Source organism: Leptopilina heterotoma, unplaced genomic scaffold, assembly GCF_015476425.1.
Source record: "Leptopilina heterotoma isolate Lh14 unplaced genomic scaffold, ASM1547642v1 Lhet_356, whole genome shotgun sequence".
NCBI lineage: Eukaryota > Metazoa > Arthropoda > Insecta > Hymenoptera > Figitidae > Leptopilina > Leptopilina heterotoma.
The window spans coordinates 107,764-124,577 of NW_025111037.1; the positions used below are offsets into that span (position 1 = coordinate 107,764).

The following is a 16,814-nucleotide window of genomic DNA, read 5'->3' on the forward strand; positions in this document are numbered from 1 at the left end:
CGTCCCCTTATTGCACGTGAACCCTCAATTCAAGGAATTCACTTATAATTGATTTTAATATACCTAAATAAATAAATAATAAAATTGACATCAAAGGAATTCAATTATTTTCATAAATAAAAAAATTTTTAGGAGGAATTCAATAATTTTCCATACAATTTTAATAAAATTTTTACGAAAGAATACGATTATTTTTTAAAATATTAATTAAATTCAAATATTTTCAAGAAGTTTAATAAAAATTCAATTATTTTCAACAAATTTTGATAAAAAATTCTTTGAAACAATTCAATTATTTTTGTAAATTGTAAAATTCTTAGCAAGAATTCAATTATTTTTAAAAATGGAAATAAAATGTTTCCAAACAATTCAATTGTTCTTATAAGTTTTTAATATTTAGGTATAATTCTTTGTAAATTTCAATTATTTTCAAAATTTTCAATTAAAATTACTTTATAAAGTTACATTATTTTTACGAAATTTAATGAAATTCTTCAAAAAAATGTAATTATTTACAAAAACTTTAATAAAATTGTCTAATTACAAGAATTTAATTTTGTATTAATAATTTTAATATAATTTAATAAGAAAATAGTTAATTACAATTAATTCATAAACACGACTATAAATTTTTATTTGAATTAAATATATTATTTTTTTCAATGACCCAAAAAGTATATTTTTTTATTAAACCTAAATATGTTTAACTGTATTGCAAAGATATTATAAATTTGATTTAAACTAAATATAGTTTTGATTCAAATTAATGGTTTTTTAGTGCGTTTTAATTATCGATGTAATATTGCAGAAATATTCTGGTAAATAATTTTGATTAATATAGGTACTGGAAAAATTCTTGTATTCTTTTAACCTTTCTCTTAATGTTAAAGAAGATAAGAAGAAGAAGAAGAAGGTAAAAAATGAGAATGAAAATAATGACATACAGGCTTAATACTCTAGATATATTAAAGGTTAATATCTATAAAAGATTGCACACTCCAGATATTAAATTTTAATAGTATCTGTCTATATGTTCGCCAAATGTTTATAAAGGTTGTAATTAACCTCTGATTGAAGTCCGATTATTACATATATAACAACTGTTACGTATTCCACCTCTCACATACCGCATTTAAAGATATCTTTTGATAAAGTTCTTATATAGATTTTTCTCAAAGGTTGTTCCTCATCGATTTTATTGGCTGTCTAAATGTCGAGATGTTTTTGATAAGCCTAGAATCTTTAGATGTTATAAACTTCTATAATGTACTTTTTATATTGGCTCGACATTTAATAGTTCGCAATATTTTTTTTTGTTAATAATATCAATGTAATTTACAATTTATTTACTTCTGTATTTTATCTTCATTTTAACTTTATGCTGTTTATATCTTCATATTTTCATTCCATTTTATGTACAGCTTACATCCATTTATTCTTTTGCTTTTCTATTTTATTGACGCTTAGAAAACTTTACTTCTTGCAATTTCCTTTTTTTATATATATTTCTGTTCCTTATAATTTTACAGTTTCATATTTTTAAATTTTTTGTGTTTATTCTTATGTTTCCTTTTTTTATTGTTTCTTCATTTCTTATGGAATTTGTATTTTTTACAGTTTAATTGAGTGATTTTTACATAATTATACTTGATAATTCTTTTTATATCTTATTTTTCATTTCTTCCTTTTCACATATTTATATTATTCTTAATTTTATAATTATATATTTCGTTTTCATTTTTTAGGTATGTGATGTATTTTATATTTTCCTATTTTTTCTCTTTTCATTTATTTGTCAGTTACAATGATCGTATAATATTTTTGTTTCAGATGCCACAGACAGTGCCAACGGCAGATGGCTTTTCGCCGACCTTCGATTACACGACCTTCCAATTCGATTTGTCTCTACTGCCAGACGATTATGGCATTTTGAACAATCAGAACAATCTAAAACCTCCGCAAATCAAACAAGAGGCTTGTTCACCACGACCCACATCACCGACAACTTATCCAAGTCCACCTTATCCAGGACTTGGTGCATTGTCACCAAATTACTCGCGAGATGCATCACCTGCTTATCCCACAAGTCCTTATTATCTTCCACAGAGTCCACAAAGTGCTCAATTTTACCCAACAAGTCCCGAACCCACCAAGCAACATGTCAAACGAGAGAAAAGTCTTGATCTTCTGGCTATTCTTCAAGAGTCTAGGTAGGATGCTTGTTTTAAAAATTGTGTCATATGTTGTATCTATAAAAAATTATTATCATCTCTTAATAATGAATAAGATATTTCAGTTTAAGGGAAAAGAAATTTGCAACTCTTGATAGTTGATACAAAGATGTTCTTGGAAGTGGGGATTATTTTAATTTCATTCTCAGTTCCAAGGATTTCTTTAAAAATTTAATATGCCTACCATTCATATATGTATTTTATTAGTTTATCAAAGAAATGCTTTTTTTATTATTCTTTTCATATTTAATTGAAATTTTGAATAGTACAAATAAATTTAATTTAAGTGTTTAATTCTATACTTTTTTCTACAATTTTTTAAATATTTTGTTTATATTTCAAGATTTTAAATGTAATAACATTTTTATGAAAAAACAAAGAATGTACATTTTTAAAAAGATTTCATGTAAGACAATTCAAAATTTTCTATAGTTTCTAAAGGGGATAAAAAAATTTCATTTCTGCAATTCTTTTGTCCATAAAACAAATTTTGGGCACTTAATAGTTAAATACTCTCTTAATTTGAATGTGTTATAAGTATAGCACTGATTTCAGTTAGGGTATATTCACTGATACATTAATGAAATTTCACTCATTTGTCACTAATTCATAAAAATATTTATGCTGATTGAAATCAGTAGTATATACTTTTAGCTGAAAATCAGCAAGCTTTCACTGATTCAGATTTAGAGAGATAATTCTACCTTTAACCAAAGAAGTGTGTTTATAGAAAAGTATGAAGGAATTGACATTTACAGAATGGCGATTTCAAATGTGGCGTCAAAATGTTAAAGGTTATTAGTTAGTAATTTATTTTATAAAACGACAAAATGTAATAGTATTCGTCTGAATCTTCTTACTCGGGGGTTTTGTAGTCACCACTGATTTTGAATCTAAAGTTAGATTTATAAGAATTACTCAAAATAATTGATCCAGTATTGCTCAGAAAAGGTTTTAAAAATAAGTGTGTTCATTTTTCTAGTTTTTCAAATTATAAAATTTTTTAAAATGATTGAAACAAATTGTCCTTTATAATATGAATATGTTATGAGTTTTTTCTAATAAAATGTCCGGATTTATGTATATGTGTGTGGGAGAGGATTCCATTTTTCGTGAACACGAGAACTGAAAAAGGTTTCAACGAATTTCGGTAAAAATTGCTAGACGTATTATTATCATATTAATATTTCAAAAATGGTCAAAAAGATTTAAAAAAAGTCCTGGATATTTCCAAGAGAATAAATGAATTTTCATCTGTGCGTCACGACATTAAAAATAGATATCTCTTTGATAAATTACGCTTTACCCAAGTAGAACCCAATCATATAATATCTAAACAACTTTAAAATGTGTATGAAAATTCAACTTCAGATTTGTGTCGCCAAACCTTCTGAGTAAATGAATCAAAAAATTCGAAGACATTTTGTCAATTTTTAGTAAAATATGTACTTATTTGACTTTTAATTCTTTTTAATAAATTTAAAGGTTCTTCTAATATCTCAAATTAATTATTGGATTACAAATTGGCACCTATTAATTGATCATTTAATCATCATTGATCATTAATAATAGTCAAATTAGACTCCAGAAATTATATTAATACAAAATCTTTTATAAAATAAGAAGTCAGGTTAAAATTTTAATCGAACGCTTTCTTTTATTGCAGACTCTTAGCAGAGAGTCTTGGTTATAAAGAGGATTCTACAGACTGCACAGTTCCTTCTACACCTCCCAGGACAGAAGAAGATATTTATAACAGTTTAGATACAGATTTTTTCCCGAAAAAGGACTCCAATCCCCTTTTAAAAGAAATTCTCTTTAAAGAAGAGCCTCGATCCACATCCTCCATTTTCGTTTCGTCATCATCACCAGCGTCAATAACATCATCTTCATCATCAATGTCCATATCTTCGCCAGCTTCGGTTTCATCATCAGCCTCAATCTCTTCTTCTGCATCAACTATTTCCTCCTCAGCTTCCTCTCCAGCATACGCTGAATTGGAACGATCTCCACTTCGTGAATTGCTTTACAAGGGGAGTCCAAAGAATCTACCCGACGAAACCACGACTATTTTGAAAGTGGAAAAATTCCCGGAAGATCTTCTTTTGGACAAAATGATAAATCCCCTGGCAAAGGAAGAAGAATTATTCAAAGACGGAAGAAAAAGTGACCATCAACTTTTACGAGAAGTTCTAAGGGACACGAGCTTTCAAAGAAAATATAATCTTCGACCCGTTGATCTTGGAACTGTTGGTACTGGATTTGTTGAAGATATGGAAACTGGTGAATGCGTTGGTGATCTTACCCGGGAGCAAATTGAACCTGTTCTCAGTCTTGCTATACAACAGTTGCAAAAGGATTTTGATAATACATGCGTTGCCCTCGGCATCCATCCTGGTGAGTTATAATAATTGTAGGTCTTTTAATATCTTCATGGGAGTCCACGAGACATCTCACTATAGATTGAGAGATGTCAATTTAATGCCACTTGTTAATTAATAATTTGCATATATTTATTTTTTGTATATTTACATTTTTTTAATTACAAACTTTGCTTCAGTGAACATGAATAAAATAAAAAATGCGGTACATTCTTTTAGTAAATTATTTATATTACTTAATTTGAAATGTTTTTTTAATTATGCTTTGTAATAACACAAATAGTAATAACCTAATACACTACCGACGGTATAATTGTGCGACATTTTACTAATTCTTTTTTAGCATCTTAATAGTAAATAATTTATTAAAAAATAATAAAATTTATATTTGTTACATGTTGAAAAAATTAAGTTGTTTGTACCTTTAAAAGATAAACATTCCATGGATGAATAGAAATTACTTAATGTAGCTATAGATACTTTTTTCGGTTTTAAAAATCTTTAAAACTAAATATCATCATCAATTAAAGTCAGGAAGTGTTATTCAAGTGTAGAAAATAGGAAAAAAATAGTTAATAAAAAAATATTATAATTTGTCATCTCTTTTCCTATATACTTGTTTTATATGACCAGCCTACCTTGCCCGCGGCAAATATTCGTCCACGACCGGCTTCCACTTTATTCGTCTAAAACATATAACGTTATAGATTGAAATAGCTTTAATAAAGATGACGACGCATTTTCGGTTATAAGTTACGAAAATTTGGCCCTCATTCCAGGGTCAGGAATCAATCCATATTCTGAGGCATGCTGAACAAAATTTTTGAGCAGAATTTTTAGACTTTTATTTATTCTATTCAAGTTTCTTTTGGTATTTTTTATTATCATTATTTCTTATTTTAGATTTATTTAAATTGATTTTAATGAATAAAATTATTCATTTACTTTAATAAAAAAACGAAAGGTAACTTATGCTCTGCAAATATAAGTTTCTTATGTATGTGTCAAGTATCTTACAATGTATTTTATACTTTAATAACTTAGAATTTTGACATCTTAATCTGCGATAAGTACTTTAAAAAAATTATCAAAGTATTTTACGTACCTAAGATGGAAATATTTTAATCAGTTTTGGAATGTTTAAAGCATCATATATTAATAAGATACATATACTATTATTTTATTCTAATATAGAAAATACCAATTTTCTATGGACTATAGATGGTCCGAGTAAAAATTTTTCTCATATATTTGCAATGTACCCTAAAAAAGTAATCTTGATTTGATTGATTCTTGATTCCTCTAAACTAAATGGATATTTTCCTCTTATACGTGGTATCAAAAGTAATACACGGAGAAAAATTTATTCTTACTGATTACAATAGTCTATATTACTGTTCGGATATGTGACCACTTTTTGTGATGATTACTATAGCTGTTGTAAGGAGTACAAACATGAAGGTATCCCTTACAACAGCTATAGTAATCGTTCCTACTCAATTCTTAACACATTACATAGTCTTCGTAATCATTCCAAAAAGTGGTCACATATCCGAGCTGTAATGTAGACTATTGTAATCATTAAAAAGAATTTTTCTCCGTGTAGTCTTCACATAAGAGAATTTTCCTCTTGCATATTATTTGCCAATTATGGTTATGAACTGATAAAAAAAGCAATTTGAATCTACCAAATTAAATGTTTTTAATAAAATAAATATAATTAATGGCTATAGGGGGCTTCGCGCGCCAACCCCCTATTTTTTACTTGGTTTCATCTTGATTTACTTACATCTTGCCATAGGTCGAAGAATTTTTCAAATTTGACCTAAATTTTGACGTAAGAAAACAACACTTTGAAGGAACCTAATTAGTCAAATTCTTAATCAAATTCTTTGTCAAAACCTTAGTCAAAATCATATTTAAAGTCTCAGTCAAAGTCATATTTAAAGTCTTAGTCAAATTCTTAGTCAAAGTCATACTGATATTCAAAGTCTTCGTCAAAGTTTTATTTAAAGCCTTAGTTAAAGTCTTAGTCAAGCCTTAGTCTTTGACTAAGATTAAGACTATGACTAAGACTTAGGCCTAGTCTTAGCCTTAGACTTACATTGACTGATATAGGGGGCTTCGCGCGCCAACCCCCTATTTTTTACTTGGTTTCATCTTGATTTACTTACATCTTGCCATAGGTCGAAGAATTTTTCAAATTTGACCTAAATTTTGACGTAAGAAAACAACACTTTGAAGGAACCTAATTAGTCAAATTCTTAATCAAATTCTTTGTCAAAACCTTAGTCAAAATCATATTTAAAGTCTCAGTCAAAGTCATATTTAAAGTCTTAGTCAAATTCTTAGTCAAATTCTTAGTCAAAGTCATACTGATATTCAAAGTCTTCGTCAAAGTTTTATTTAAAGCCTTAGTTAAAGTCTTAGTCAAGCCTTAGTCTTTGACTAAGATTAAGACTATGACTAAGACTTAGGCCTAGTCTTAGCCTTAGACTTACATTGACTTTCTTTGACAAATCGTTGACTTGGTTTTGATTTGAAATAAAACTTCATTCACAGTAAAAAATAACACCAAAATAGATTATTTTAATCCTTCTTGGAGTTAATTTAATCTGCAGCGCTTTTTAATACCTCACAATATACTGTGTCAGATTTGACCTACATTTTGACCTAGGGTAATGACCACTTGAAGAGACCTTATGAGACCTCTTTTTGGCCTGTAGGTTAACAAATAGGTCAAAATGGACCTATATTTCAAGATGGAGATTTCTTAAGTATACTATAGTGGGCCCTTACAATTTGACCTGTACGTTAAAAAATAGGTCAAAATTTACCTATATTTTGACCTAGTTAACTTAAATATACTATAGGGGGCCTTAGAATTTGACATGTAGGTTAAAAAGGGTCAAAATTGACCTACATTTTGATCTGGAGTTATCTTAAGTATACTAGTGGGCCCTTACAATTTGACCTGTAGGTTAAAAAGGGTCAAAATTGACCTACATTTTGATCTGGAGTTATCTTAAGTATACTAGTGGGCCCTTACAATTTGACCTGTAGGTCAAAAAATAGGTCAATTTTGACCTATTTAGATAGATTTAAAAAGGGGTCAGAGGATGGGTCTAGATGGGGGGTTTTTATAGGGGAAAGGGGTCATTCAGTTAGAGAAGAAGACCAAGGGACGGGGTTTAGAGATGGAAAGAGGGGCAGGGAGTTAGAGGAGAGGGTTTATTGGGATGACTAACTAACAGTAATTAATAAAATTTATTTATTTCTCTTAAATTTAATGTCTTTAACATTAGAACCTCAAAAAATTATTTTGTTTAATTATTAACCACCAGAGAATAAAAATATTTTACATTCAAGTGGAATACTTTTGTTATGAGAGGAACAATTGAGAGGATATTAGAAAAGAAATTTTCCTCTAAATATAAAATTATTTTTTTAGGGTTTTATTGTTGATTTTCGATAAATTTTTTATTGAAATATTAAAAATTATTTATTTTTAAAAAGTGTAATGTTGTTGTCCGAATGAAAAAAGGGGGATAAAATTGCGAAAAAAATTGTGTAATAGTTTTCGGTTCAATTGAGCAACAAGCAAATATTGATCTTGGGTTTAAAATGTTTCTTGCAAATTTTTTTTAGAACCTTGCCGCTGGAGTGCGGCCGACGTAGCAGCTTGGGTGCAGTGGGCTAGAAGGCAATTGCAGTTACCCTCTGTGCCTCTGGAAAGTTTCAATGTTGATGGTGCTACTCTCACTTCCCTCACTGAAGAGGAATTTTGCCGGAGAGCTCCACAGGTGAGTCAATCGATTTTCTTCAAGACGTGCTATTTATCAATTAAAAACCTTTTTAAAATAAGTATCCATGAAATAATTCAAATTATCCACCCGACATTCATTTCCCATTCATTTTCTTTATTGTCTCACCGATAATTTTCAAATTCAATCGAAATTATTATTATATTAATTATGTTATAAGTCGCTCTCTCTTAATCGATAAGTGCATACACTTATAAATAAGGGAATTTTTTATTTATTGTTAGTGAAATTTCACTAATTACTATAAGTGTTTTTGCACTTATTAAACGAGAGAACGACTCATAATTTTTAAATATATGAATTTTCAATATTCAGATTCAGAGAGGTGCTTTCATTATTTTTTAATTTTTATCAATATTTACAATTTTTAAAATTCAATTTACTATTTTTCAGTTTTGAATTAGAAATTTAAATTTATTTAAATCACTTACATTTTTAAATTATTTCTTCTTTAATAATAAAATTTGAAATTTCAAGTTCTGAATGTATATGTGAAACGATATCGAGGGGAGGCTGCGACTAAAATTATCAAACATCCAACGACACGAAAACATTTTTCGGTATAAAAGGTCGATGTCAATGTGTTACATTGCGTTATCATTTCGTTTAAAAAAAAGAGTTATGGTTTGCGAACACATCAGCCTTGAAATGGTAGATGATCTCTTCTCAAGAGGTTATCCCTTCCCGAAGAAAATACCATGACATCGTGATAGCGTAATAAATCCCGAACGTGACTCTCGTATCTCCAGTGCAATTCCAAAGGTTCACAAAGAATAATTTATTTCCAAGACAAGCCTCACATCGCTAATCACACACGACGAATTTTGCTCCTATATAGCAATAATTTCCATATTTGTCTTCACACTGAGCGCGTTAATTTTCTAATGAAATAAACAAATTTTTTTATAATAAAATAAAAAATTATTAAAATTCTTTTTAAACTGAGAAGATAAAAAATTGGAATATGTTAAGTATTAAAAAATTGAAGTACTTTATTTCAATTAATATATTTAAATTAATAATTAAATTAATCATCCATATTTTCTTTTACAAAAGAAAAATTTTGTTTTATTCTTTTTTAGTTCATATTTATTTTTTTGCCACGCAGATAATTTAAAATTGTTGCGATATTATATGTAATTTTGAAAACAATTAAGTAATGATTTTTGTTGAGTCATTTAAAGTTTGTGAAATTTATTGAGGGAGAGGTCCGGTGAAAGTAAATTTCCGGGAAATCTTGGAACTCTGACGTCTTTCTTCGCGACTTTAGAATACATAATACGTGTGTTGGCACTGATTCTACGTGGTCAGATTTATACCTGAAATGAGAGTTCTTCGAATTTATGTGTGTGTGTGTGTTTGTATTCCATGTAACGGATCACAGCATTCATTTAACATCTCCGTGCTCGAGATCACGAATCAATGATGAAATCGTTTCTTTTATTATTTTTGCTGTACTACAAAAAAATGGAATTTTATCTTCGACAATATAATTCATTAAAAATTTTTTTTTGTATTTTTTGATTTTATATACAGAACATTCCATTATTAGAAAATAATTTCGCTATTGTAAATATAATTCATAAACTTTACACCATTTAGGTATATTCAACAATATATTACCTCAAAATTTAGGTTAAGAATGGAATAACACTACAAAAATATAATTATATTATAACTTGAAAATGTAGTTAATTTAGGGTGATTTACTGTGGGATAAATATTATAAAATACCTATCTGGAAAACATAATATAATTCAAGTTTATTTATCACCAACCTCAAAATAATTGAAGTAAAAAAAAATTTAGTTTTTAGTCAAGTACTTCCTGTATTAAAGTTAAAATTAACTTGACTGCCATTTTCGGAATCTTTAGTTGCGAATCTCATGGAACTTTGACTAATTCTCTAAATATGTTCACTGTGCAAGATTTCTGCAAGCTTGAAATGTCGAGAATCGGGCGTTAATATTGCATGGTAATATTAGGGTACTATTCCATTAACGTTTATTGTATCCGCCATACTTGGCAATATTGACGCAATATTTTATAGTCAAATGTTGTGCTATTTGTGTGGGAAGACGTCTGAAATTTATATAATATAGTGTTTAAAAATAAATATAAATCTTTATGAAGATTTTGAGATATGATTGTAATTGGATCACATACTCAGTCAGGACACAAGAAGATATTTGCAACCGTCTTAGTGGCACTAGAGGATTACACAATTTCAGTTCGATATTTCACCAATACAATCCGCAGTTAAGAACAATCTTCTTGTAACATTAGTAGAAAATATCAGTAAATTACAAAACACCTTCGAACGAACCTTCGAACATTGATTTTTGAACTATTAAATGCATTTTTATTTTTTTTTCGGAAAAATTACTCCTTTCGAATTTTTAACCTTTTTTATTTTTTATTAATTTATTGCTTCTTATTATTGCTCTATCTTTGTATTTTGTATTCTAACTTTTGTTTTGTTTCTTTTCTTTTTTTAATTTTATTTCTTTCTTTATGTACTTCATACTATTATATTAAAAAGATTGTAATCATTATGAAATTATTTGAAATGCTTCTTTCATATTCATGTATTATTGTATATACATGGAAAGAAGAATATATAGTGGATCATACTCAGTACCTTAGTAACTAAACACAATCCAGAATTAATTGTGTATAATAATATTATACATAATTATATTTCAGCAAAAAACATTCGTCACAATATCTTTTCCATCATCAGAGTATTTTTTAATCATTTTTAATAAATTTCAGGGTTGCCACGCTTTTGCACTTTTCAAATTCCCCGACTTTTCCAGGTTAAGAAACGGAATTTTTCCAGATTTTTAAAACGAAAAATATTCGAAAACATAAATAACTTCATTTTTAAATAAATATTTAATAATTATTTTTTTATAGAAATTAAGATATTCAAAAATTTGAAATTCAATAACATAAGAATATTATCATAAAACATGAAGAAAGCGATCACTCCGTGTCGAAGATCCCATTAAACTTATTGAGAAAAATTAATTCTATAGAATTCTTAATTAAAAGTTTGAAAACTTGAAATTTTCAAAGATTTTAATTTGAAATTCATTTTTAAATCAATATTTATTAGAAAATTCTATGAGAATTCAATTATTTAACTATAAGAAATAAACATTTTATTTATTGAATGTTTCTTAAAATTCAATTTTCATAAAGAATTTTATCAATAAATTTTTAAATAAATAAATTCTCTTGACAAATTTTAATAAAATTTTCAGGAATAATTGCATTTTTCGAGAAATTTGATGAAACTTGTATTAAAAATAATTGAAATTCTGCCAAGAATTTTATTAAATGTTTTGGAAAATAATTGAATTTCGGAGAAAAATTTTAGGTATTATTTATAAAGATAATTGAAAATTTGACTAGAATTTTTGTAAATTTATAGACATAATTGGATTTCAGCGAAGAATTTTATTAAAATTATTTTGAAAAAAATGAATTGTTACCCAAAGAATTTCATTAAAGTTTAGAAAATAATTTTATTCTTTAAAGAAATTTAATTAAAAATGTATTGAAAATAAAACTAAAATTTTAATAAATAAATTGTAATAAAGCTTATTAAAAAATTATAATTATTTAATAAATTTTAATAAAATTTTTAAAAATAATAACTTTTTTCGAGGAATTCCATTAAAATTGTATTAAAAATAATTTAAATTTAACATTGAGTTTTATTATTTATGAAAATAATTGAATCCTTGTAAAAAATGTTATTTATGAAAAATAATTGAATAATATATGAAAATAATTTGCAAATAATTGAATTTCTGTAAAATTTTTATTATTTTTAAAAATAATGAAATGTTTGCACAGAATTTTATTAAAATTATTTTTAAGTGATTGAATTCTTTTGGATCATTGAATTGAAGAAAGTTTTTGAAAATAAAATTAAAACTTTGCCAAGAATTTGATTCAAAGATTATAGCGGAATATAAGAATGGAAAATCTGCCTTTGCTCCAAAAAAGTTTAAATTATTACTAAAAGTTTAGTTGGTACTAATGAGATGGAGGGGGTTATAGAGGGGGAAAGCAAAATAAAAAGTTGATATTTCTCGAAAACGGCTCAACCGATTTTAATGACTAAAATATGTTTTTGTGTAGAATCAAAAGACGAATAATAAAAAAAATACTCGGAAAATTTTTGCCCAAAAATCCCAGAAAAAAAATTTTTTGAAATTTGGAAAATTTTTTAAAAGGGTTTTATTATAGAGATACCATTTTTGAAACATGACAAAAATATCTCTAAAAGTGTCTACTTTAACATATAATTTTTCTAGATTTTTAAATTTGGTGCAACATATTAAAAAAAAATGGAGAATTAAAAATAGTTTTTTTTAAACCATTCCGGGTTTTTTTGGGCAAAAATTGTTGGGGTATTTTTTTATAATTCATCTTATGATTACGGAAATTGAGTTTTATGGAATGGTTTAAAAAAGTTTTTTATTTCTTAAGCCGAAGTACGCAGATGATAGAATGACGTTGCACTCTCGGTTTTCAATTTTTTTCAATATTTTCCACCAAATTTAAAAATCTAGAAAAATTATATGTTAAAGTAGGCACTTTTAGAGATATTTTTGTCACATTTCAAAAATGGTACCTTTGCAATAACCCTGTTAAAAAATTTTTTCAAAATTTCAAAAACTTTCTTTTTTGTGTTTTTTTGGGCAAAAATTTTCTGAGTATTTTTTTTATACTTCTTCTTTTGATTCTACAAAAAAACTTATTTTTGTTATTAAAATCAGTTTAGCCATTTTATGAGAAAAATCAATTTTTTCATTTTGCTTTCCCCCTCCATAAGTCCTGTAAAAATGCATTTTTTCAAAAAATATTTGGTAGAAATTTTTATCTTATTAGTACCAACTTTTAGTAATAATTTAAACTTTTTTGGAGCAAAGGCAGATTTTCCATTCTTATTCCGCTATACCCTTTTTGAAAATAATTGAATTTGTAAGAAGAATTTTACTACTTTGGAAAATAATTGAATTTCTGCAATCAATTGTATTTGCTTCAAAATTCAATTTGTTTTAGTGTTTTTAACTAAAATTCTTCTATAAATCCATTATTTTTAATAATCAATTAAATATATATATTAAAAAATTCCGTGCAGAAAAATGGTGAGGGCCCCCGGCGGGGCCCTCGTGGATTGCCCTCTTGCCATGTGGAATCCGTAATGGCAATCCACGCGGAGCCCTCGAAGGCGTGACATGATTTCCCTCATGGGTGCCCTGGAGTAAAATCCTCATGGATTCCATATGGATTTTCCACGCGGTGCCCTCGTGGATTTCATAAAATGCCCTCAACTTTATTTTCAATTAAATTAATAAATAAATTATTTATTAATAACAAATTAGTCCAATTATTGATAAATAACATTCTTATTTAACAATTTTTACTTTTTTAATTAAATCGTGACCAAAAAAAAAAAAAATCTGACGCACGCGGGAATTGAGCCTACGACCTACTGACTACCAGGCAACACTCGTACTCTCTAAATTTGAATCAGCGAAAAGTCGCTGATTCACCAGCCCAGAGTATGCAGCTGATTAAACAGCGTATATACGCTGGAAAATCAGTGCATATACGCTGTTTCATCAGTGTATATACGCTATTTCATCAGCTGCATACTCTGGGCTGGTGAATCAGCGACTTTTCGCTGATTCAAATTTAGAGAGTACCACTATGCTACGGGACCTACTTGAAAATTATTGCTTTATTGTAGGTGACTTGCTGACTTGCTTTTGATGATTCAATAAATTATTTATTGACACTAATACACCATGACAAATAATTAAATAGTTTAATAATAATAATAACAATATTAATAATATAATAATAGACCATAAATATTCATAAATTAATATTTTTATCATTTCAAAAAAAAAAAAATGTCAAAACATTTGTGTTAAAAACGCATTTTTCATTGTTTAAAATCATTATAAACATTAATTTGTTGATGTAAAAAAATTTTTTTTTTTGGACTTAGAAATTTTTTCTAGTTAATGATGTGGGAAATCCATGAGGGCCCCTCTCGTGGGCCCTTAAGGATTTGCCCTCATATAAGTTTTATATTTTTCAAAAAGTAACATTAAATATTTGTTAAAAACGTGTTTTTCATTGTTTAAAATGATTGTAAACAATAATTTTTTGTTGTAAAAAATATTCGTTGTTTGGACTTAGAAAAATTGTTGAGCAGGGCATTCATAATGGCTAAGAGCAGGGGCCCTGCTGGTGCCCTCGTAAATTTCCATAACTTTGTAATAGAATTTCTGGACAAATGTTACTTAATGTTTATTTCAGGTGCTTTGAAATGTAATTTAATGCAATCTGAACTAAAGTTTTTTAATAAAAAAATTTTTTTTTTGAAACTTAGATAAATTTTTGAGCAGGGCAACCGTACCCAGTGAGAAATTTCTCACCGGTCCAATATCGGTCCAATATTGGGAGCCAAGAGACCGATCATCGGTCCAATAAAGGCTCCCAATATTGGACCAATATGGGCTGATGCTTGGGATGTAACGGCATCGCCAATCGTCGGTTGTCAATATTGGTCCAATATTGGCCGAATATCGGCAACCAAGAAAAAAAAATTTTTTTTAATTAAATAATAATAATAAAAAATTAATGTTTATAATTTTTGTTTAATATATTTATTTGTTTAATTATTTATTTTTAATAATTCATGTAAATAATAAATAATTTATTATTTATAAATTATAATTATTTAAAAATGCAGCAGCTATTAGAAAATAGCATTCTGCAAAAAAATTCTATCATTGAAAAATCAATGATAGGCGAGAGAAATCCGCGTCTTTAAATAGATTCGCAGATGATAGACAAGAGATATCCGCGTCATTAAACGGATTCGCAGATATACTCTGGTCTCGCGACGAATCTCTCGATACTTATATACACTGGAGTCGCCGTGTCAGTTGCGAGAACGGTTACAGCGTCCCTCTTTCGGCGGAGATAAGAATTGTCACGTAAACTGCGGGTATAATAAGGCGGTCGGTAAAGCGATTTAGCAGTTTACGTGACAATTCTTATCTCTGCCGCAAGAGGGACGCTGTAACCGTTCTCGCAACTGACACGGCGACTCCAGTGTATATAAGTATCGAGAGATTCGTCGCGAGACCAGAGTATATCTGCGAATCCGTTTAATGACGCGGATATCTCTTGTCTATCATCTGCGAATCTATTTAAAGACGCGGATTTCTCTCGCCTATCATTGATTTTTCAATGATAGAATTTTTTTGCAGAATGCTATTTTCTAATAGCTGCTGCATTTTTAAATAATTATAATTTATAAATAATAAATTATTTATTATTCACATGAATTATTAAAAATAAATAATTAAACAAATAAATATGTTAAACAAAAATTATAAACATTAATTTTTTATTATTATTATTTAATTAAAAAAAATTTATTTAAAAAAATTTTTTTCTCTTGGTTGCCAATATTCGGCCAATATTGGACCAATATTGACAACCGATGATTGGCGATGCCGTTACATCCCAAGCATCAGCCCATATTGGTCCAATATTGGGAGTCAATCGGCGCCCAGCACGGCAACCAATATTGGACCGATATTGGACCGATTAAAGTCTATTGGCAATTTCTCACTGGGTAAGGGCAAAGAACGGGGCCCCTGCTAGTGCCCTCGTGGATTTCTCCTCATGGATCTTCCACGAGGGCCCCCAACGGGGGCCTCGGAGCTGTGGGGTTCGAACGTGGCTTTTTCCACACGGGATTCAACTAATTTCGGAAGAATTTTAGTTTTATTTTTTTTAAATCTACGTTTTTTATATTTCTAATTAAATTCTTTTAAAATTGAATTAACTTTGAAATTAGATTTTAAGAATAAATACAATAACTTCCCCTAATAAAACGTACTTTACAGATGTTTGATTGACCATTTCATGAGTATTGCATGAGTATGGATGTGCAAAATAAATATATTTTTTAGATTTTATTAAAAAATGGTGGCTGTGCAGCATTTCATTGAAAAGCGTCTTGTTTCGGGATTCCATGGCTAGACAACTAACGTCCTTAATTTTTTATCTGGAAAAAACGAAAATATTGTCATTTTCTATACCTACATAAACAGCTATCGACACACGTATACAGAGAAAGGCAAGTGTCGTTTTAACACTGAATTCGATGTGAAAAGTGTCTGCATCAAATTTTAACCCGGTTGTGTTATATCAACACTGAAAATAGGGTAAATTTTCTATTATGAATATTTACCCTTAATGAGATTACCCAACCAAAATATTACCCAAAATAAAAACAACACTCAGTTTTCTGTGTGTAGGATTTTTTT

General features: G+C 28.1%; 1 protein-coding gene across 1 annotated transcript in view; it reads left to right on the forward strand.

Annotated features, from left to right (window-relative positions):
* LOC122505413 (DNA-binding protein D-ETS-4) overlaps positions 1 to 16,814 on the forward strand; it is a 108,315-nt gene that overhangs the window by 82,487 nt on the left and 9,014 nt on the right. The window contains exons 2-4 of the mRNA XM_043617010.1: positions 1,831 to 2,210; positions 3,898 to 4,628; positions 8,261 to 8,415. Of these exons, the coding sequence (XP_043472945.1) occupies positions 1,831 to 2,210; positions 3,898 to 4,628; positions 8,261 to 8,415 (1,266 nt within the window). The remainder of the gene's footprint in view (positions 1 to 1,830; positions 2,211 to 3,897; positions 4,629 to 8,260; positions 8,416 to 16,814) is intronic.